The following is a 23,324-nucleotide window of genomic DNA, read 5'->3' as shown; positions in this document are numbered from 1 at the left end:
CTCCTCTCACCGGTTATATCGCTTTGCTATCCTCTTTTTGGGCCTTTTTTTTTTTTTAACATATGAACACGTTACAACATAAAACAAAATAGTGTCATACACAAATTTTCCACCCCCACCAAAAGACTGTGCAAAAATTGGTTGCACTTTATTTTGCGGATTTTTCTCTCTGTTGTAAAGTGAAAGAAATACTGGAGTGTTATAAAACAGTCAAAATGTTTCTGGCTGAAGTCCGTCTCTGTTGTTGTAAGTGTGAAGGGATTGAAGAAGATGTTAATTTATTCATTACCGGATGTGTTTTTTTTTTTTTTTTAATGAATTGGCTGATTAATCAGTTATTGCAATTTCATCCTGCCAAATATCGGAACCAACATCCTCAAAAAAATCCGTAGCGGTCAGGCCTTAGCTAAATGTCAGCTACCAGGAAACGGCTTGAGAGGTTATCAGGATCACTGTGATTACAAATAATACAATTGTAAATTCCTGAGTAGAATATGCACCGAAATCTAATACGCACCAGCGAAATCGCCCTCTTTCCAGCATAACTTCCATGGTGGAGGTAACAAGCATCTGTTGTTGTTTGACTGTATTCCCCCCGCCGACCCTCCACTCCTCTGTGTTTGTGTTGTTGTCGCGTAGCAGGGGCAGGTGGACTGCTGGCCTCTGCCGTGCCCGCCCGTCGACTGCGAGTTCACGGCGGTGCCCGAGGGCGAGTGCTGCCCGCGGTGCGTGAGCGACCCCTGCCAGGCGGACACCATTCGCAACGACATCACCAAGACGTGCGCCGACGAGCACGGCGTCTCGCGCTTCAGCGGCTCCTCCTGGGTCAAACACGGCACCGAGTGCACCCTGTGCCAGTGCAAGGTAACAACAACAGCAAAAAAAAAAAAAAAAAAAAAAAAAACCCACACACATTCATAGACTAAAGGCGATGACGGCGAGAGTTGATCAAGTAGGAAAATTCGACTTGAGTAATTGTGATGACACATTAGCTTACACCTACCTGCACAAGGCCCCCCTTAAAAAAAAAAATTAAAAAAACAACTTTTTTTATCTCAACAAAAGAATCTAACAATGTTGACCCTCGCCCCAAAAAGACAAAATTATTTTTTTACACAACACTGACAACTCTATTCAAAAATAAGTCTAAGAAACTGACCAAACTAATTTAACAGAAGGAATCATATATTTCAATAATAATAATAACAATAATAAACTTCTTTCCAAACATAAAAAATTACCCACAAAAAATAACATCTTACCCCCCAAAAAATAACAATAATTTCACTAAAAATATATATTTTTATAACAAACATGTATCTTGCGAAAACAACCAACAAATCGTCAAAGAAAAAGGCAGTTCAACCAAATAATGCATTTTCATTCAAGTCTGACAATTTACCAAAAAAAAACAAAAAAAAAACCCAATTTTTTAACCCAAAGGTTTTTTTTTAAACAAGACAATGACATTTTAAACCATTTTTTTCTAAACCCAAAACTCTAAATTTGCACCCAAACGTGACAATTCAAACAAAAAACTTGGACCTTAGTTTAAAAAAAAAGAAAAAAGATTTTTACCACAATAGACCGAATTTTGACCAAATAAACTGACATTCTAACCCCACAATTCTGAAAATATTAAAAAAAAAAAATACAAATTTTTGCCTGACATTTCAGTCTTAAAAAATGAGCTAAAAAGAAAAAAAAACATTTTATTACCAAGTTAGTAAGCGAGAGGATGGACTTTTTTGTTCATTACCTGTGTAAAGCGTGTCGCTTTTGTTGCCTTTGTGTTGACAGAACGGACACATCTGTTGCTCAGTGGACCCCGTGTGCCTTTAGTGGCTGTGAAGGCACCTGTACAGCATTCTCCATGTAAATGACAAGAAAGAGAAAGAACAAAAAACAGAAGACAAAAATACCACCACCACTTTAATGTCTCCTCACTGATCTTGAAATGTATTGTTTGATTGTAAATGCCAGCCGGTTTGGTGCGTTCATTAAAAAGAAAAAAAGAAGAAAAAAAAACAACAATCGTCTTTTTACCAAACATTTATGACAGCTAACATGACGATGACGATGATGATGATGATGATGATGATGGCCTTCACTCTTTGTGTAAGATCCATCCACATGAACCTTGTAAAATATGAATATTAACTGGCATGGTTGTGCTTGATGTCCAAACATTTCTTTTTGCAAATTTCTTAATGGATAAGACAAGAAAGAGAAAGAACAAAAAACAGAAGACAAAAATACCACCACCACTTTAATGTCTCCTCACTGATCTTGAAATGTATTGTTTCATTGTAAATGCCAGCCGGTTTGGTGTGTTCATTAAAAAGAAAAAAAGAAGAAAAAAAAACAACAATCGTCTTTTTACCAAACATTTATGACAGCTAACATGACGATGACGATGATGATGATGATGCTGATGATGATGACTCTTTAGAAGCCTGTTAGCGTTTTTTTTTTTGCCACTTACTAACCAGTCGTCAGTACTATGTGTTGTTTTGTAGCTTTTTATTGCGCTTCTCTTTCGGTCATATGTTTGTGAGGGTGATTTTTTTTCTTTCTTTCCCAGCTTGTTATTGTGTAGAAGTGAAATAAAGTATTTCCATTTACATTGGCTTTCATGGTTGATATTGGACCCGTATTTTCACGACTATAGGTTGCACTTTGAAAGTCTTCCATTTTTTTCTCCAAAATAGACGGGGCACTGAATCCATGCACTGAATTCCAAAATCTGTGATTGTTGCTTCGATGAGCACTGCATTTTAAATATAGTCAATTGCTCTCTTCAGACGCGTTTATTACCTGACGCCTTTAAAACTGCGGTGGTGACGCCCCTTCTGAAGAAGAGCAGGTTGGACCCCACCCAACGATTTTAATAAATCAAATTGACCATTTTTAAGTAAGATTTTCGAGAAATTAGTTTTTCTCGAATTCAACTATTTTTAACATACAAATAATATTTTAGAGAAACGTCAGTCTGCTTTTAGGACGAACCATGGTACAGAGGCAGCTCTTACTCTCAGGATTTTAAATGATACCAGGTGTTATGCAGACATGGAAAAAAAACTAATTTCGGTTGATTGATTTATTGATTGATTGATTGATTTTTAAAGGGGAAAGTGGGCGTGAAAGAGGACGTGGGTGGATATAATGCTGGTACGTGGAGTGGGCAAAACAACTTCGGACCCGGAAAATGGCACCGATGAAGAGACACGCCTACGAAGCACAGTTCAATGATGGCCTTCACTCTTTGTTTAAGGATCCATCCACATGAACCTTGTAAAATATGAATATTAACTGGCATGGTTGTGCTTGATGTCCAAACATTTCTTTTTGCAAATTTCTTAATGGATAAAATGATGATGCTGATGATGATGACTCTTTAGAAGCCTGTTAGCGTTTTTTTGTTTTTTTGCCACTTACTAACCAGTCGTCAGTACTACGTGTTGTTTTGTAGCTTTTTATTGCGCTTCTCTTTTGGTCATATGTTTGTGAGGGGTTTTTTTTTCTTTCTTTCCCAGCTTGTTATTGTGTAGAAGTGAAATAAAGTATTTCCATTTACATTGGCTTTCATGGTTGATATTGGACCCGTATTTTCACGACTATAGGTTGCACTTTGAAAGTCTTCCATTTTTTTCTCCAAAATAGACGGGGCACTGAATCCATGCACTGAATTCCAAAATCTGTGATTGTTGCTTCGATGAGCACTGCATTTTAAATATAGTCAATTGCTCTCTTCAGACGCGTTTATTACCTGACGCCTTTAAAACTGCGGTGGTGACGCCCCTTCTGAAGAAGAGCAGGTTGGACCCCACCCAACGATTTTAATAAATCAAATTGACCATTTTTAAGTAAGATTTCCGAGAAATTAGTTTTTCTCCAATTGAATTATTTTTAACATACAAATAATATTTTAGAGAAACATCAGTCTGCTTTTAGGACGAACCATAGGACAGAGACAGCTCTTACTCTCAGGATTTTAAATGATACCAGGTGTAATGCAGACATGGAAAAAATACTCATTTTGGTTGGTTGATTTATTGATTGATTTATTGTTAAAGGGAAACGTGGGCGTGAAAGAGGACGTAGGTGGATATAATGTTGGTACGTGGAGTGGGCAAAACAACTTTGGACCCCGGAAAATGGCACCGATGAAGAGACACGCCTACGAAGCACAGTTCAAACTTGAAGCGATTAGTTACGCGGATCTTCAGACGCGTTTATTACCTGACGCCTTTAAAACTGCGGTGGTGACGCCCCTTCTGAAGAAGAGCAGGTTGGACCCCACCCAACGATTTTAATAAATCAAATTGACCATTTTTAAGTAAGATTTTCGAGAAATTAGTTTTTCTCGAATTCAACTATTTTTAACATACAAATAATATTTTAGAGAAACGTCAGTCTGCTTTTAGGACGAACCATGGTACAGAGGCAGCTCTTACTCTCAGGATTTTAAATGATACCAGGTGTTATGCAGACATGGAAAAAAAACTAATTTCGGTTGATTGATTTATTGATTGATTGATTGATTTTTAAAGGGGAAAGTGGGCGTGAAAGAGGACGTGGGTGGATATAATGCTGGTACGTGGAGTGGGCAAAACAACTTCGGACCCGGAAAATGGCACCGATGAAGAGACACGCCTACGAAGCACAGTTCAAACTTGAAGCGATTAGTTACGCGGAGGAACATGGCAATCGAGCAGCCGCGAGAGAATTCATGATAAATGCATCCATGGTTCGCAAGTGGAGGAAGCAGGAGAACGAGCTTCGCCAAGTCAAGAAGATAAAGCCGAGTTTCCGCGGAAACAAGGTGCTTTTGTTTTATGAAATGGCGCGAACTATCCACTCGGGCGCGGACGACCGTGGCGCAGAAACTTCCGGTTGACTACAAGGAAAAGTGGCCCCACCTTCCGCTCCTACTGCCATAAAAAGATTGCCGACAAACACATCCAGCCCAAACACATCACCAACATGGACGAGTTGCCGCTCACTTTCGACATCCCGGTGAACGACCTTGTCGAAAAGATTGAGACCAGGATAGTTGCGATAAGCACACAGTAGCGCGAGCAATCGACTTTTATTTGTATGTAACTTGGTTGCCATGGTAATGGAATGAAACGGCCACCCCCAGTGATTTTTAAGAGAAAGAGACTTGACGAAGCAACTCCAACCGCTGAGCATCGGTGTAAAAACAGCGTTCAAAGTGAATTTGCGAGCGGCGTGGGAGCGACGTATGACAGATGGCGAACAGGAGTTTTACAAAGACTGAAGGCAGCGCCGGGCTTGGGCTGCCGTGTCTGTTTGCACTGATGTTCGAGCTTTCGAAAAAAAGGAGCCGTACAACGAGACCCGCTTTGACGATGACGGGAGGAATCCCGACGTGTTCGATTGCGAACTTGCCCAGCTGTTCTTTTCAGATGCAGAAGATGAGACTTGTGGATGAGGATTGATCCAAAAATGTGAGTAGAGTGTTAAATACTTAAGCGAACTCAGTTTTGCTTTTTTATAAAACATACGCTAGCGTACATGCATGCTACCGTATTTTTTAAGCTAGCCTACGGTTTACCATGCCTGCGTCCAATAATGCAGTGCACCGTATGGTCGTGAAAAAAAAAACAGTATTCAGCACATTACAGATAATGGTTTCAAAATAAGACTATAACATGAACCCAGCACAAATAGATAAGCTAGCATGCTAGCTAGTGATTTTAGATCGATAGACAGATTAGATATCAAATGTGTACATATATACTGGATAGTACAATTAAAAATGTATACAGAACAGGAAATGAATTATGTCTACGTATTAAAAAATGATATGTACAGTATATTCACGAATGCAAATTAAATATATTTAATGATCAAAAATAATGAATTGTTAGAGTTTATTAAAAAAATGTATCTTCATTTGGCAATGAACTTTTTGTTTGTCTAAATCTCACGTGTAAATGTGTTCAAAATATGGAAAGGTATCCCTCCATTTTCTGAACCACTTAATTTACAGCATGACATTATGGTGAAGTGGACTGAAATGTGAATTTTTTTAAATTATTTTTTATTTTTTTACTTTTGTTCTGCATTTAAGATACAAAATTATTCCCAATATTTCCACGTTTTTTGTCTAGCACCACCCTGAGATAGACCAAAGATCACAGAGTCCAAACGGTAGAAAAATGTACAAATTTATTAGTTAAGCAGACATTTTGAATACATCAAGTTAAAAAAAAAAAAAAAAGACAACTTTTCGTCTGCTTTGGATTTGGAAAAAAAAATACACAAACAGGAAGAGATGTTGTTTTACTTTGCCAACATATTAAAGCCTCCTGCAAAATGTTCACTTGGAGAACACTAATATCTTCATAGGGCCATTTCATGTTTAAATTACACAACCGAGCGCTTCCAGAATATTATGGGAAATACAGCCACCTCTTTACCCCATGGACACACACACACACACACACACACACCCAATGAAAAATACGTATAGGCTCTCCACAGCAGACTGAAGAAATTTCTTTCAAATGTTAAGACCTGCAAATTAAAGAATATAAATAATTGTGAATGTGTGTGTGTGTGTGTGTGTGTGTGATTTTTGTTTTCAGCCACAGTAATGCTTCTTGATTTTGATATATTATTTTGTTTGCCTCCTTTTAAAAGTGAAACACATTTCAGAATATTACGGTGTCATGCGTTGAGTGCATTATAATTTAGATGCATGCAAAGGCAAATCCTATTATTGCACTGATGTCTATGAGTAATACGCTTGTTATTCAATTAGACTCTTTTCTGTATGAGCTGGCCACAAATGTATGCAAATTCGTCTTTTAGCTGGGAGGTGAAGTGGGGGGGGGACAAAAAAAACAGAGAGAAAAATGGCAGAAAGCAGTCAAGCGCATATAAATGTTGCAGCGTTTGAAGTACAATATTAAAAAGTAATAAATGTGCATCCACGTTGTAAGACACCGAATGGGGTCATCAAAGCCAAAAGCAGGCACTTTGGAGCAAGGCAAAACTCTGTCTTCACTTTGATGGAGTAGGCTGGCATAAGATGGCGAAGAGTACACTTTCCATGGCACGTATAGCAGGCATTTTGAAAAATATAAAATTTCAAATATATGAATAAAAACAGGGTATACATTTCAAAAGTAAGAATATCTTCAGCGTAAAAAAAAATCTTCCCTCGCTGCAGTGGCGCCTTGGCATACGAGTTTAATTCGTTCCGTGACCATGCTTGTGACTCAAAAGATTCACAGCTCAAATCGTCTTTTAGTTCCAAAAGTATTGGAATGGCAGGTCACTTCCTTTGTTTTTATTGCGCGCTGACGACATTTGGTTTTCAGACCAAAAGATGAATAGAAGACAAAAGTTCAGGATTCCAGCTTTTGAAGGTTTTACACTGGCCAATGTAATCACTGACCTTTAACCCAACAAAGCCTGCATTTTCCCCTCCTAAAGGGGATAGTGAAGGGAGAAACCTCCAGAAATAAACAAGAACTGGGAGCTGTTGCGGTAAAGGCCGGGAAATTGCATTTTAAATGAAAAAAAAGCAAGAGTCCCATACCGTGATTACAGCTCTGAGGTGAAGTTGGCATGAAAATGTGTCTCAGAGGACTGCAGCAGATTCTAAATCAGACATCTTCAAGCACGATAGGTACTCGCAGAGGCTTAGACTTGCAAAGTGTACGAAAAGTGAAGGCACGGCCGTCGCTGCGGTTGGATGAACGGGACCAGTGGGGATCAAGGAATAGGCCTCGGTTATAAGGCACTCAAGTATTGGTAATGCACAAATAAATCACAGCAGGCACCGTGCCAAAGTTCTGTTTGGAAAGATCCGTCAAACAGTTTTGGTTTCAAAACAGAGCAGTAAGAAAATATCGTTAAAAAAATGCTACGTGGCTCGCTGCTTTGACCGAGTGGTCACGGCGACTGTTGGGCGATGTCGTGAGAGACGTTGGTTTCCTCATACGGCTCAGCGGCGTCATGACTGACGCCGAGCCACAAGAGGAACGGGATGTCGTGAGAGGCGTCCCAGTCCTCGGGTGTCTCGGGGTCGATATCCACGACGGGATGCTCCTCTTGCGCTGCCGCGGAGATGGCGTCGCTGGCGGGAGGCGTCTTGGCAAAGTGCACCCTGTCCAAGAATAGCGACACGGGCGTCCCCGAGCGCTTCGGGCTGTCTGAGTCGCCGGCGTCCCGCGGTTCCTCGGGGGTGGCACCCATCTCTTTGCTGTACTCGGAGGGCGACTTCCTCGTCATCCTCTCGTAGCTCGTGTCCAAGTTTTCGGCGAAGGGCTCCGGGTCGGGGAATCGGCCCAGCAACCAGATGAAGAAGCCGAAGGAGAGGAACGCCAGCACGCTGGGGATGAAGGCCAGGCACTTGATTTGCATGCTGGCGCCGATGTAGCGACTGTGCAGGGACAGGTCTTGCTCCATGTAGGGCCGGTTGGTGCTCGGGTCCACGTTTTTGGTGCGCCACTCGTAAGTCAACGTGCTGCGGTTGAACTTCCTGAGTGTTTCGGCCTTCTCCACGTTTAAGATCTGCTTGCCAGGCCCCACGTACTGACCGTACTCATACGGCTGGTAGAAGATCTGGTTCTTCCACATATTCAGGTCCAAAATCATCACCAGGAAGATGACGCCGTAGTTGAACCACTTCCCTGAGAGGAGACGCATGATGTTAGCCCCTTCAACGCCGACCGTGGAAAGCAACTTGTTTTTGCCTTTTATGCCTGACATTTATTGTTAAAAGGCAGCGATTTTTAAATGAGAAGAAAATCTGACGGCATACCGCAAAAACTAAATTGCCGCAAAAAGTGGATACACCCGTTCATACGTCGCAGGCATAGATACAGTTGGTTGTATTGTGAATTCTTTACAAAGACCCGATTGTCATCATGAATTGGTCAAAAAACGAAAACGCCATCTGAACTTCAACCAACTCACAACAATTCCCAATATCACAAACAAACCCCCAAGACTTCTCCGAGAGCTAATCGGAATCTTGAGTTTTATATTCTGAAAAACTAGCCCTCTCAGAAAACTTTAATTGGAGAATTATTGAAGCTCGGCCGTTACACAGGTGCCACTGGCAAACCATTACGTGGACAGATGAAACAAAACTGTACAACACCATCAAAACTTCAAGCTACGGTTAACTGCGACATATGGTCAGTGTCGCATTGTGGTTCAGGGCTGCTTTGAGAGCGCAGGGCCTGGACGCATTTCTATCATCAAAGGAGAAATGAATTCCTACATTCATGATAACTTATGACCACCTTTGCCAACTGAAGCTCAAAACAGGACAGGTGATGCAACGGGCCAACAGTCCTTACACCAACCCGACTGAGATGCTATGCTACGATTTCAAAACGGCAATTCACGCTAGACAAACCAAGAAAGTTGCTGAACGGAAACCGTTAAGAAGTTGAGCTTTAAAGGAAAAACACGGTCTCCCACCAGGTTGAATAGAGATGCATTTCCTCAGGTGTGGATAGGTGAGTGTTTGTTTCGTGGAAGGGGGCGACGATTTGGGTGTCTCGGGGTCACCAGTGGAGAGCCATGACGAAATGAGTGAAAGTAAGAGAGTTCTCAAGAAATATAAGCGACGGAGAGATGCGGCTGGCAGGGAAGAGCCGAACGGCTACATGAACGGGAAGCAACAGCACGGTGAGCTCGTGAACGGGTGTGCACACGAATCCATTCTAGTACTCCAAAAAATACAAAAAACTGAGGTTGCAAGAACAACATATTCCTTTCGTTATGGAGCAACGGCGATTTTGACGAGACGTTCTTACCTGTGATATGAATGCGATACTCCTCTTTGACGATATATTTGCAGACGGGAAGCTTGAAATTCAACTGCGCCGTGGGCAGTCCCGGCAAATTTAGATCCATGTTCCCCATGAAGTGAGGGAACTCCCAGTCCTGCACACACGAAACACAATATTATATCGTCTGAAAATTGATTTTTTAATTGCTTGTGTAGCATGACAGTAGAGCAGCTGGGCCTCGAGAGTGGCTGCCCTCCCGTCAAGGGTAAAATTGAACAACCAATTAAGTCTTTTGTAAACTGCATTCCTGTTTCGCAGTCGAGGAATGGGCCAGAAAGAGGCCAAGAATCATACGTGAGGACAGAGCAGCAGCCTCTGTCTTGACGGATGCATCGAAAGTCGGAAAGAACTTTTGAATTAGCCGGCTAGTGTTCACTGCGGTCACGTATGGCCATTTTCAGAATGCATTTCAAGAAGGCCAAACGCACGTCGTCCAGCCGAGTGGACACAACATGTGTTTGAAAATTGGAAAGTTGATTGTCTTTTGCGAGTCATAAAAACCTCATGGAGGTTGTCATGATTCATGCACGAAAGCGTTAAAAACACACTTTGGCTGACTTATTCCTGAGAAAATTCCAATACCGTATTTTCCACCCTAAAAGGCGCACTGGATGATGAGGCACACCTTCAATAAATGGCCTATTTTGTAATTTTTTTTCATACATCAGGCGCATCATAAGACGCAATCTACAAGGCATCCACTAGATGGAGCTACGCTCAAGGAAACACCAACAGAACGATCAGATGTCAGTAAAACGTATTAAATAAAGCAGCGACACAGTTCACTTAACCAACAGCAAGTTTTAACATTGACTCGTTAACATTGAACTCTCTTGCCGCTGCTCTATTTCCGTGTTCAACTGCGTAACCGATCGCCTTCAGTTTGAACTCTGCGTTGTCAGCACGTCTCAAGCAAGGAACCATTTTGGAGGTCGGAATATTACCGTCATGACCATGCACAAGGCGCATCGGATTTTAAGGCGTGCTGTGAGCTTTTCAGAAAACGGAAGGCTTTTAGGTGCCACTTTTAGTGCGGAAAATTTGGATTTTATAGACCACGAATAACTTAATTTTCCCGGAACGCAGAGTGCGCGTTACGATATTGAACGAACACCGCATGGTAAAATTCAGAAAATACTAATCCGACAACTCCCAAGCTATTCCCGAAGTCCAGCCCCCGGTTTGTGCTGTGGCGTTTTTTGCTGCTTTCCACACGAACAGGCCTGAGGATGAGCCACCAGAAAGATGTGCAGCACAAAGGCAATCTGCGCAAATCAGGCCAAACTCAGGAGACCCTCGACAAAGAGTCGAACCCACATTGAGCCCGGTGCTGTCACCCCCGCCTCCCAAACATAGTAATTAAGCCCAGCAGTCGTCTATGGCGTGCCGCGGTGGCTGCAGCCGTGAGCAGCGCTAACGAGCGTGGCATTTCGGTGCTCTGCCGACAAAAAAATAAATAAAATAACGAGTCGCAATGACAAAAGAGGAGGAAAGTAAACTCGCCGGGTTTTCTCGTGCTATACAGAGACACGCCAAGGACTCCATTTTTTTTTTTTTTACCTCTTCTTAACATTGAGCTGCGTAATTACACACACGCACAAGTCAAAAAGTAAACCATCGCTCGGAGGCAGGAATCCCAAGCAGATCATTAATTCGTTTGAGAACAACAGCGCGCATGTTTTCTCATGGAGGATTAACTGCGTATGAACCGCCCCAGAATCCTCGGCGGGCAACATGGGAGTTGTCCCACTGGCGAACACCAGGGGGCGTCGTGGCCAAAATAATCCGTCACTTCGGGGAGAGTGTGCGGCCAAGAAATGTTGTGATTCACTCAAGCGGAATTGAGGAATTAACGACATTCAAATGTGAATAATTGCATGAAATTTGTCAGGTACTCGCGGCTATGCAAATTAGCATGGAGGTGAATCATTTGTTTTGGTCCTTCTGGTGTGTGTGTGTGCATGGTGATTAATACCGAGTGTGTCCCAGGCTTGACCTAAACTTGCCGGTTTGAAGTTAGCCAAACATGAAGCTACCAACTACCGTTAAAAGCGGCGTGACGTTTGTATTTTTAGACACCCGTGCCCTGAGTGGAGGAGAATACAGTAGTGCAGGTGTGTCCAAACAATAGCCCTCCCGTTTTGTTTCATCCACAGTGGACTGATAAGTGATTGCCGTGGCCGCCGGGGACACAACGTAACCGACCGCAACAGGGGATGCTAACGTTAGCATGCGTTATTTGTCATTTCGAGCCAAGTATCCGAAAATAGCACAATAACACGGGGACCCATGTGGTCTTGACTTGGCATGCGCGGAATCCCAGGTGACCCACGAGGGCCCACTCGGGCTGACGGAAACGCATCAATCACAAAAAGAGCCTTCTAAAGAAGCGTGAAGTGGAAAAGGGACATCATTAACCAAGGGAGGACGATCCAAATCGTGCTTTTTATTCATGCTTAGTAGCCACTCTTTCGAGTTGTTGTTTTTGCCCCGAACAAACACATCTGCATATTCATGAGCCACAGCGAGACAGGCCCCATTGATGGTCCTACGGGATGCAGGCGTTTGCGTTCGCGTTTGTGTGGCCCATCTTGTGAGTCATCATAAAAGGAAAACGAAGGCGGCTCACGTTGTAGGGCTTAGTCGGGGGTTCATGTCGGGTGAGAGGAGACGCAAAGGGCCACAAATGATGGTTGTGCGCCCACATAGGGAGAATATATTTGCGAGTCCTGGTGGGAATACCCGACGCACTCCGACGCAAACCTCTGCTTCCGTCCCCTGCTTCTGTCCTCCTCCTCCTCCCATCACTTGTTGTGTAGTTGATAGCCGAGTACCCGGACGGTGGGCTGGATCGTCCACCCCGCCTGTGTTCACACAGGCGTTACTATTTGCACATGTTCTTTTATAAAGGTGCGCATGAAATGCAAAAGCCGCTCAGCCTTGATCTCATCGTAGGATGTGTCCTGTGTTCGGCTTGCCTCTTTTTGTGGAGTTGCAGGACTTTGTGATGAATCACCATTTGTCAGTTTACTCTCTGCAACTCTTTTTTTTTTTTTTTTTTTGTGTGCGTGCGTGCGTGCGTTGTTTTTAATTGGCCACCGGGGAGCACTCCTACCTGCATGACAATGAGGAGGTCGAAGACCAAGATGAATGAGGCCAGGAAGGCTCTGGAGACCTCATCGCTGGGCAGGAAGCCTCGGTTCAGGCAGTCCCAGCAGATCCAGTTGGTACTGATGGCGACAACCACCACTGACGTCAGGGAGACCAGCACGGTCCTGCGGCGCGTTTTTTGCGAGGTAGAAGAGATTTATGAATGAATTAGAGAGGAAGCCAACCTTGAAAACAAACGCTTATTTTCTCTCAAATCCAAACGAGATGAGGCGCACATTTATTACATCCTGAAAGAGATGAAGAATGAGGGCGCTACAGAGGGGAGTTAATGTAGCGAAGAGCAAAATACAGTAGATAAGTGGTCCTGACAAGATGAATGAAGTGCAATTGCGCGTGCTTTTCTCAACAGCGCGCTGACTATAAATGCCACATTCGCGCAAGGCTTTTTTGTTTTTCCCCCACCTATCTTGTAAAAATATTCCGCCATAAGAGTGGAAGCACAATAACCCAGCCGCTGGGGGGCAGTGCCCTCCCCTGGGGGTGCACTGTTCCCCAGTGCCGGTCCCAAGCCCGGAGAAATGGGGAGGGTTGCGTCAGGAATGGCATCCGGCGTAAAACTTTTGCCAAGACGACCATGCGAGTTGGTAGGACGGTTTACAGGGGCGGATGGAAATTACTGACTCGCTGTGGCGACCCCTGAATAGGGACGTGCCGAAAGGAGAAGAAGAAGAAGAAGAGTGGAAGCACAATAAAATGAAGCATTGATTGATTGATTGAATGGGAACAAACCTACAATTTTTATTTAATTCAACAACAAAGACGTTTTTGTCATGTTTTTTTAAGAATCCAGGGGTCACGTCCCAGGAATGTCATTCTATTTTTTTTTCAAAAAAATCATGCGGTGGGGTCGAGAAGGGTCTAAAAATGGCTGGCACTGAATGACTTTTAAATTTCTTTGATGATGCTGATTATAATCCCTCAACATCAACATTTATTAGTGCTCAGTGCCACTAATCACTTCAAAAAGTATTTTTACATCCCCGAACAGCCCCCCCCCCCTCCTCCAAACTTATAGCTTGATAAAAACACGTTTCATTGCAGAGGAGCAACGTTAACACAGAAACAATTCCAACAAACGTTCCCACACAAAGCCTTGTCAGAAATGGAGACGGACATTCATCTCGCTGGCGAAACTCAAACACACGTGACAGAAACTTCGATCCTCCAATCTGTCGGCCCTCCAGGGTCTGCAGCATTTGTTTAGCGGTTATTGAAAGGTCACGACGAGAAAAAAAAAATACGAGGCGAGGATTTGCCATGTGACCTCGCGATGTTCATCGATTTCCCCTCCCGTCTTTCTCATTTAAAGGTGCTGACACCAACGATGAACGATTAACACGGCTACCGGCCGCTCGGAGCCCTTTGATAGTCTGCGGATGTACACACGACGAACCGACATGAGGCACGTGACAGGGGTCGCCAACGGACATTTTTCAAAGGATTGTTAAAAGCTGACAAAAGCAAACGTGGATCAGTTCTTGACAAAACGCCAGGCAAAAACCACTTCTGAGAGAGAACATGAACTAAAGAGGGCAAAAAAACGAGGAGGACGCAGTTAAAAGTTAAATGACCATCATTTTTATTCTTGACTCGACACAACTCTCATTTATTGTGCCATAATCCTATTGTGCCATGTATTTGTGACATATTTTGATGCATTTTTATGCTTTAGAAAACATTTATGTCTGAATTTTGGGGGGGCTTGGAACGGATTAGGGCATTTACATGGAAAACACGTCTCTACTTACAAAACTTTTTGAGTTAAGAAATTTCTTCCAGAACCAATTTCGTAAATGGAGGTACCACTGTAGCCCCCGCAACCGCGCGCGGGTTCAAGATCCAGATTTACTGCAGGAGCGACTGCATCTAAAAAATGACTGCATCGGGGCATCTTACCAGAAGAGGACAATCCTATTGTTGCCTTGTTTCCAGAACCTTCGAGCGCCTTTCCCCCACTGCGGATAGTTCTCATCCTGAAGCATCATATCTGTCACCTGTCGAAAGAATGGGAACAGTTGGTCACGAAGTGATTGTGACACTCAGCAAAATGTAAATTGGAAACGTTCAAATTAGAAACGGCAAAGTCACTTTCATCACCAACTAAATGCCGAGTCAATTCTTGTCAAAATCTTGTTTTCTGACAACCGTATGAAGATATACCTGGGATTGAATGCCTGGATTGTTAAAAATGGATTCGTAAAAAATAAATTAAATAGTGAAAAACTGTCTTTGGCATGAGAATGAGTTTTAATGCACCTTGGTGAATTAATAGAATGCACAAAAAAATTAATAATCATCAAAATCTGTAATCTGCGGTTATCCATGCTGCTTCCCCTTCGGCATGACGTCTGCTTCTCGGTCTCCAAAACGTCCAATCTCGTCTCTCGTCCCGTGGCCCGTCTTTCTCTGCAGCGTGCACGGAATACTAATTTGACCAGCCGAGGAGCTTGTCAACTTGTCTGAGCAGTGTGCACGCCGATGTGGGAGAGACCTCTTCTCTTTATTGCTGACAATTTTACAGGGGGGGGGGCGGGTGTTCCCTTGTTTCCTTCGGATGAAACGGCGCGTTGCCGGCGGAGTAAAGTGGCCTGAAAAGGATACACCTGACCTATGAATGAGGTGTGCGCTAAAACATGCAATCTAAATTTTATAGGCTTGTGAATGTGAATGTGATTTTTTTTTTTTTTTAACAGCTTTCAATAATTTACTTGGGAGTACTCCCCTCTCAAAGACTTAATAAAAGGACAATTGTTTTATATCGTTAGAAACCGCTGAGGCAAAAAATGTGAGGTTGGGGCCCGGGCGGGAAAATGTCATTTGTGCTAACCGGTTAATTCAAAAACGGATTCAATGAGCCTCGCATAACACGTGCAATTCATCTTCCCAATTAGCCCTCCCACCCCACCCCTCCCTTGCACAGTCAGACTCGGCTTAACTTTAATCAAGCTAATGTTGCGTTCACGTCCTCTCAAGAGACAATATGATGATGACGCTATGTGGCAGCACACTTGAGTGGCTGCGTGAGGGTTCAAATTGGCAACCGCAAATATAAACGGAGAGCAATTATTCACACCTCATACTTGTGGTCACGCTTTGTTTGTTGTTCCATTTAGGTGCAGATAAAGGTGTGGAGATGGATTTTTTTCTTTTTACCCTCCACCATTACAGTCCACATACGGGCGTTGATCATAATAAGCAGCTGCACAGTAGCTGTTGCAAAGAGAACTTTGCTGTGTTGAGCACTGTAATTATCTTACAGGCCACACAGTGAAATGCTGGTGAGCCGTTTTGAAGATGATGGGTTGGACTCTTTCCCAAAATACCAAAAACGGGCATATTAAGTGAAGTGACCACTCCGAAATTGTACACAGGTATGATTTGTGAGTGTGAATGGTTGTTTGTCTATATTTGCCCTGAAATTGGCTCGAAGTCGGTTGAGGGTGTACCCAACCTCTCACCCACTGTCAGCTTGGACAGGCTCCAGCTCTTGGTATTAAAAAAAAAAAAAAAAAAATGGATGGATGGATGTACAGTTATATTCTAGAAATATTAATTGTCTTCACAAGGTTCTGCTGCCTTATAGTGAGGCTTTCATTTTGACTATTGTTTCCTTTCCTTGCCTTTACGAGGTACGTCAGCTCATTTATCGATCACTTTAAATTGTACCCGTGCACAAATATAGGATTACATTTGTCATCTTACATATGAAAATGCATGTATAATTTACAACGCGTGGGGATAAAGTAAATCATTGATTATTATTTTGATGAGCTGAAATGTTGCCATTTAGGGTTTGATGACTGACAGTTTGGTTCAGGTCACGAGAAATGTAAGCATCAAAATATTTGCGGCCCTATTTTCATGCCCAAATGGAGCGCAAAACATAGTCTGAAAGGTATTCTTGGTTTTGGCATTTTTCTCAACTAGCGCAGCTAGAGGTGCGCGTTTGCTCTGTTGTGGGAGGGAACACAGCTGACTCCCAGCCAATCGAAGTAGCTCCACTCATTCCCTTTAAATTCAGCGCAGAGAGACAGCTGCACGGCCTACATGGCATGTCCATGCAAGAGATCGGTGTGCGTTTAAAAAGGAACGTAAGAAGACCACTTGCCGATGATGTAAAGTTGGCCACTGTGGATGGGCAAATTGTAAGATGCGTCGGGGGTATGTCATAAAATACGCCTATCGAGGTGGAGCGCGGCCTACCAAAGTCACAAATATGCTAAACTAGACTTGCCCTGGCACAAAAATGAAGATCAACTCATTTTTAGGCTGAGCACCGTCTACTTTCTGTCACCAAATTGTCAGATGCGCCGGGGGCACGCCAGCTCCGTCTTCCAGAACGTCCGGCAAGGCGCAACGTGGTCTGCCAAATTCCTGAACGTGGTGAATTCGACTTACACCGGCATGAAAATGAAGATACGACAAGCGCTCAGGCGCCTGTCAATGGGAAAAAAAACTTTGCATCAACTCCATGTTGACTCTCACCATCCACGCAGTAACAAAGTCCCCCATCCAGGTGCCCACTGCAGCAATCTTCATAAAGCTCGCGTTCTTGATGCCCATGCCATCCGTCACCATGAGAGACCTACAACACATGACAGAAAAGCAAATACGACCGTGCGTAAGTAGGCAATCAAAGACAGTCGACGGAGAGAGAGAGCGGAGAAAACAGTCAGTTGTGACAAGCACGGTCATGCTCGCCGTCTGAGCCGATCATTCTCAATGTCAACCCGTGAAAACGACGAGCTGCGTCCCGACCTTTGGCGAGGCTTGGAGGATCGTAAACAATCAGCGCCAACGCAATTTATCCCATACCGCCGCCTTCCATTTGGGCGATGCGGAGTTTGGCAAATGATGCATTTGCTGGGCCAATTTGCCTGGTGTCTAACTGATTTCAAATCAACATCCCCGCACGGCGGCCCATGACGTGATGTCGCAGCGTTATGAAATGGCGCACTTTCTTCGGGGAAAAAAAAAAAAAAAAGAAAAGCTTTTACTCTTCAGCTTCGCAACCTCAAGCACGCGGTTCCATTTTCTGCAGGTAATAGCACAGCGAGGGGCCGGGGGTGGTGGAGGCGGGTGCAGCAGGAGATGAAGTGGGTCAGTTTGACGCCAGCGAGTAGGAGGAGGAGGCCTCCTTGATTCTCTCGGCCGTCTCCGGTTCTGGAGTAGAGCAGGTGGGCGCCTCCCCTCCCCTCCAAGCCCTGCAGGTCATGAATATAATGGATGGGGCACTGGCGAGGCTTTCAAGGGGCTGTATTTGAAGTCAATAGCGCCATTCATCTTGGTTTGCCCCCCAACCAATGCCAATAACAACGCTTTCTTCTCCACACATGACTTGCCTGCATAGATCACGGCGAATACATCAGGTAAAAACCCATTCCGGCCACAACATCAAGTTCACCCGGCATGTCCTTATCCAGGAACTTGCAATCACAAACAAAGGCACTATGTGCTAATGAGTGACTGTACAATGTTTGCAAGGAATACATGCCCGTAAGGTCATGAAACACCAAATGATTACAGGGGTCATTGAAACGACATACGAGTGGAATTTGTTTTGTGACCACATCCTGAACTCAATCGACGTGTAATTCAAATCGGCTTTCCCCATTCAAATAAATGGAAATGTCATCAATCTGTTCCAGCCTTCTCAGAAAAAAAAACAATCAACCTTTTTTTAAGGACAAAAAAAAAAACAGCAATTTACAGTATTGTACTTCATTAAAAGAAATAAACATAATTAACAATTCAAGGACATTGGAGGCTACGCTCGTCTCAGATCTTCGCTCAGGATAAAAAATATTGTATATGCCTGTGCGTACTGTTCTACTTTTTCACGTGTTGCGGTACCTTTTCTGTTCAAGTATCCATTACTTAAAGGGTCATTATATACTGAGATACACAAAGCAATTGGGGTCTGGTTCGCAAAGGAGCACCAGAGGTTGTTTTTTTTTTTTGGTGCTCATTTTTTTTCGGGGCACTCCAATTTCCGACCAAGGAGTTGCTAACGAGGAACCCTTACTTTCAATTACCCTCTTCAACCCCTTATTGTCAGCTGTGCTTATTGGTCGCATGTTTTTTGTGATAGTCTCTTGAGGTATTCTTTTTTGTTGTTTTTTTAATTAAAAAAAGAGCTGGAAGAGGTACCTGAGAAAAAAAGGATGCCGTGGTCAATTGTTTTCAGGGTGGGGAGAAGCTCTTGCTTCGACCCTGCATTGAGCGTGCTTTCACGGCTGGCACTTCTTCAGGTGGTAAAATAAAATAAATAGTGGAATTCTCTGTGTTTGCGGTAACACACACTTGACAAATTTGCAGTGTATGCTACCCCGTTTCTTGTCAAAGACAAAAAAAAAAAATGAAATAACACAAGTGAACCTCAGCAGTCTGCTACGGCTCTATTACAACCCAATGAATGGTTCCGTGCCGAGCAGCTCGAGCTATTCACATTCTCTTGTCAAAACATGGACGGATGCAATCTGTGGATGTCTTTCGACCGCATCTCACATGTCTGCCGAGGAAAAGTAATTTTGCGAATCGCTTTTTTCATTTTATCACCGAGCCCGAAAAGAGATTATTTCGACAGACCATTGTAGCCACTGCACATAAGAGAGCGTAATGCCAGCGAAATAATAATAATAATAATAACTGAAAATCCGCAAATGCAGTGACGTGGCAGCCCAGACTGTATTTTTTTACCTTTCGTATCTTGAAATTTCTTTCGTAACAAGAGGCAATATTTTCCTGTTGAGACGTTTCATAACTTGAAAATTTCGTTTGAAGATACATTGTAAGTAGAGGTTACGACTGCACTAAAAATACGCAAAATGAACGAATCATTGTTTGCTAGCTGCGTGGAAACATGATTCTTCACGTCACCGGCGACTGCATGCCTGCTGTGGCAGACCTGACAGGCTCGCGCTCACGTCAACGTCACGTCTCTTGGCCTGGCCAATAAAGCAGCCTTGATCGAGATGCACATGAAGCCTGCGAGCCATTCCGCGGCTCGGCAGTGATCCCCTAACTGCCGAGATCCCATCAGGAGTCGTTTACCCGCGGCAAAATTCTAATCGATACTCCTGGAAATGCTGCCTAAGAAGCACATGCTGGGGCTTGAAATCTAAAAAAGCCTACCTTGACACCAACCTCCTGCCCTTCACACATATTTAATTGAGCAAACCGAGCACTGAAAGAGGCTCGTTTTTAATTTTTTTTTTTAATGCCAGGCTCCCAAGATGAGTTTGGGGACTCTGCGCTGCATGATCAGAGGCAGAACTCTTTGACTTATTCATGCCGACTGAAACTTTAATGGCCTTTAGAGTCAGTTTTGGCCTAATGAGAGGATCCCCGTGTAATGGAACATTATAGCACAGTGGCGTCATGAATAATCAGCCACAAAATGGCTCCCGTGGCTTCATCGCCGCTGTTCACGCCGGTGCCAGCGCTGTCGACTCTGCCAGCTCACATCCTCTGTGGCGTGTTATCACGTTGACCACGCTTGTTCCATCATTATATTCAAGGGCGTTTCAGCGGCTTTTAAAAGTCTTGCGCCGAAGCAATTAGCATGCTGCGCGGAGGCTAGCGACATCCGCGGTTCGAAGCTCGGATCGCAACCGCTGTTTGATCACCAAATTTATTTGTGACGTTAAAAGTACCCAACTTCTCCTTTCTGTTCCGCCGCTGTCAATCCGTTTTTTCTTCTTTCGCACACGTGGCAAATGGATGCGGAACTGTTCTGAAGCAAGCCCCGAATGGCCCGGGCGTCGGAATAAAAGTCGGAAGTACGAACAGCTTTATTACAACTCAGTTGAGCAATTAAAATCATTCAAAATCAGGTTCCGCTCAAGTGCTGGATTTTACCTGAAGCCCACAAGTGCCAACGGTGATGTAAGCGTTTCATTTCTTTAGGCCACTCCGTCATAAAACAAGCGGCGTATTAACCTTCATCTTTCAAAGACAAAATGTTCAAAGTTGAATTTTAGCTTTCGACGCAAGTCCAAGTGCCGTCAATAAAACTGCACACTAAGAGCTTTTTTTCCTGCCTATGTGTCATCAAGCACTCCTTCATTTCTATTCAGATTTTATTATCCGGGTTTTATGGGTGCGTTTTCAGTCAGATAGCCAGTGACCGTGACCGTGCGAGTGACCTCGTGCCGCTGCTGCTGCTGCTGCTTCGGTAAATGGCTGAACTCATTCAAAACGTTCGTGACCTTGAATGGCTACGCATTGAAATGCGTTGCCCGTCTGGCACTGGCGCTCGGCTACGCTGCCTAATATCATATTTGCAGGACCGACATAGAGGAGCACGAGTTAGCGTAAAACATAAAGCTGTCAATAAAAACCCAAAGCTCCCACCTCACTGAATCTCTTGACACAAGAAACTACATAATTGGATCCTTTTTTTTTTTTTGTTTGTTTTTTTTGTTTTTTTAAATATCTGCCAAAGGTTTCCCCCCGTCAAGTCATTCTTGTGGACATGCTGACATCAACGTGTGACAGTGACAAGTTGATATTTCACACTTTGGTGCTCTCGCCTGACGGGTCACGTGAGATCGGAATGACAGACGGAAAGGGAAGAAAACGCATCACATGTCGCGTTGGAGTCAGCGAGGTCAACGCCGTTCCACTTCGGACTGCTAAGTGGTTATAATGTACAGTGTGTGGGGGGCGGGGGGGTGTCCTTGAAGCTTAGCTATTCTAAAAAAAAAAAAAAATCCTCGCTTCACTTTCACTTGAAATAGATGACTATTTTCTTTGGTTTTAGTCAACAGCGCAAATGGATCACCGCAGGAAACATTCTGTGAAAGTCACGTACGAGAACTGAAATACCGTCGGCAAATAAGGAACGTGGCGGAGAGGATGACAGGATGCACAAGCACACGGAGCAAAATGTAAATCGATTCCCGGTTGACAAGAATGCGTCAAGGTTATGATGGTTATTGTTCGCGCCGGCTGCTGTTTGCCATAAGCGTGGCAGTGACATATGGAGTGGACCGCTGACACGCCCCCGCGCCAACCCCCCCTTCTCTGTTCCAGAAAGCAGTAAGAAAATATTACAAGGGAACACCCCGCTCGCTGCTTTGAATAAAACCGGGTATTCCTAGATGCTAGGAAATCACAGCGCCACATGCACAGGCAGCACAATCACACACACACACACACACACACACATACAAAATCACACACACACAGCATGGTGAAATAAAAACACGGGACAATATCATTGCTGTCTGTGAGACTGAGAGGTCGACAACAAAGCTAGCTTCTTTACCGGCCGGGAGCGAGACAGTTGACGTATCTGGTGAGTGGACTGGCTTGTTGACAGCTGTTGAACTGTCAACCAAGATCGCATTTAACAGCCAACCCAACCACTGGTCACCAGATTGACTAGCAATGTTCTTTTTATTTTATTTTTTTCGTTATGAGATATGCCCCTCCTCTTCTCCGCTCGAAGCAACCCTGATGTAGTCACCCCGCCCCTCCCACGCAAAAACGCACGCGAGACAGACACTGCATGTGTTTGTCATGAAACGGGAGTCCGTCAAGTGACGGACTCTGACCCAGTTCGTGATGTTTCCATAGACCGACGAAAACCCACTTCCGACGGACTATATTTAAAGGTTGCCATCATTCGTCATTTGCCAGCAAAACGGGTGTCTGTCACTGACCAATTGACGGGCCTTCCGTCAGTACGGAATGCCCGACCGACTCTGAAGGCATGTAAACCTGATCAACCAATGACCGACCAGAAGCAGTTTGTATTACTTACAGTCTCTGACTTCTCATCGTACCCGTTTTTGCTCATGCAAAGGCAACAATGAGTCAAGTTGATACCGCACACTGGAAAATGATCAAATCAAAACGAGGAAACTGGCTCAATGATGATCATAACTTGATGATTAAAAGAATCCGACTGCCGTGTCCTCTGGCAGCGTCCTGACGTCTTGGCGCTGACACTGTAGCTTTACGATTTCAACTTAACTCTCCTCTTTGTGCCTTATTAAAGCCATAATTCCTGCCTTGGCGTGATTCGGTTTATGGGCATAAAGGGAAAGGCGGCTCAGGGAGCTTTTGCGTGACGGCGTGCAACAGGCGGCATCCGATATTGGACAACATGCTATTTATTCAGCCATTTGAATCCATTTGTCTGTGCATTAGCCCGGGCTTAGAGCCGGAACGACACGCATGCACACAGAGGATCGTGGTTAACAACGGTAAATACCACGACGGCTTCTAATCCCGTTCAGGGTGTCGCTCTTGTCAAACATACCCCGCCCTCACCCAACTCTTTACATGCAGCCCCCCCCC

The 23,324-nt window shown here is 44.0% G+C and overlaps 2 protein-coding genes and 1 long non-coding RNA gene across 3 annotated transcripts in view; 1 reads left to right on the top strand and 2 right to left on the bottom strand.

Moving 5' to 3' along the window:
• nell2a (neural EGFL like 2a) overlaps positions 1 to 1,899 on the top strand; it is an 80,522-nt gene extending 78,623 nt beyond the window's left edge. The window contains exons 19-20 of the mRNA XM_019893406.1: positions 640 to 864; positions 1,801 to 1,899. Coding sequence (XP_019748965.1) covers positions 640 to 864; positions 1,801 to 1,842 — 267 coding nt within the window. The 3' untranslated portion in view covers positions 1,843 to 1,899. The remainder of the gene's footprint in view (positions 1 to 639; positions 865 to 1,800) is intronic.
• A 71-nt stretch (positions 1,900 to 1,970) lies between these two features.
• Positions 1,971 to 3,595, bottom strand: LOC109529894 (uncharacterized). Its single transcript, XR_002170917.1, has 2 exons — positions 3,243 to 3,595; positions 1,971 to 2,444 (listed from the first exon to the last, which is right to left on the bottom strand). It is a non-coding gene; the product is annotated as an uncharacterized LOC109529894 (long non-coding RNA).
• Positions 3,596 to 7,208: 3,613 nt separating this feature from the next.
• tmem117 (transmembrane protein 117) overlaps positions 7,209 to 23,324 on the bottom strand; it is a 32,983-nt gene continuing 16,867 nt past the window's right edge. Inside the window, exons 4-8 of the mRNA XM_019893378.1 lie at positions 17,502 to 17,601; positions 14,913 to 15,010; positions 12,961 to 13,120; positions 9,810 to 9,939; positions 7,209 to 8,672 (exon numbers count right to left, since the gene is read on the bottom strand). Of these exons, the coding sequence (XP_019748937.1) occupies positions 7,933 to 8,672; positions 9,810 to 9,939; positions 12,961 to 13,120; positions 14,913 to 15,010; positions 17,502 to 17,601 (1,228 nt within the window). The 3' untranslated portion in view covers positions 7,209 to 7,932. The remainder of the gene's footprint in view (positions 8,673 to 9,809; positions 9,940 to 12,960; positions 13,121 to 14,912; positions 15,011 to 17,501; positions 17,602 to 23,324) is intronic.

Source organism: Hippocampus comes, unplaced genomic scaffold (assembly GCF_001891065.2).
Source record: "Hippocampus comes isolate QL1 unplaced genomic scaffold, H_comes_QL1_v1.1 scaffold62, whole genome shotgun sequence".
Classification (NCBI taxonomy): Eukaryota; Metazoa; Chordata; class Actinopteri; order Syngnathiformes; family Syngnathidae; genus Hippocampus; species Hippocampus comes.
Note: the sequence above shows the minus strand (reverse complement) of the source record. Positions and strands in the feature narration are given on the sequence as shown.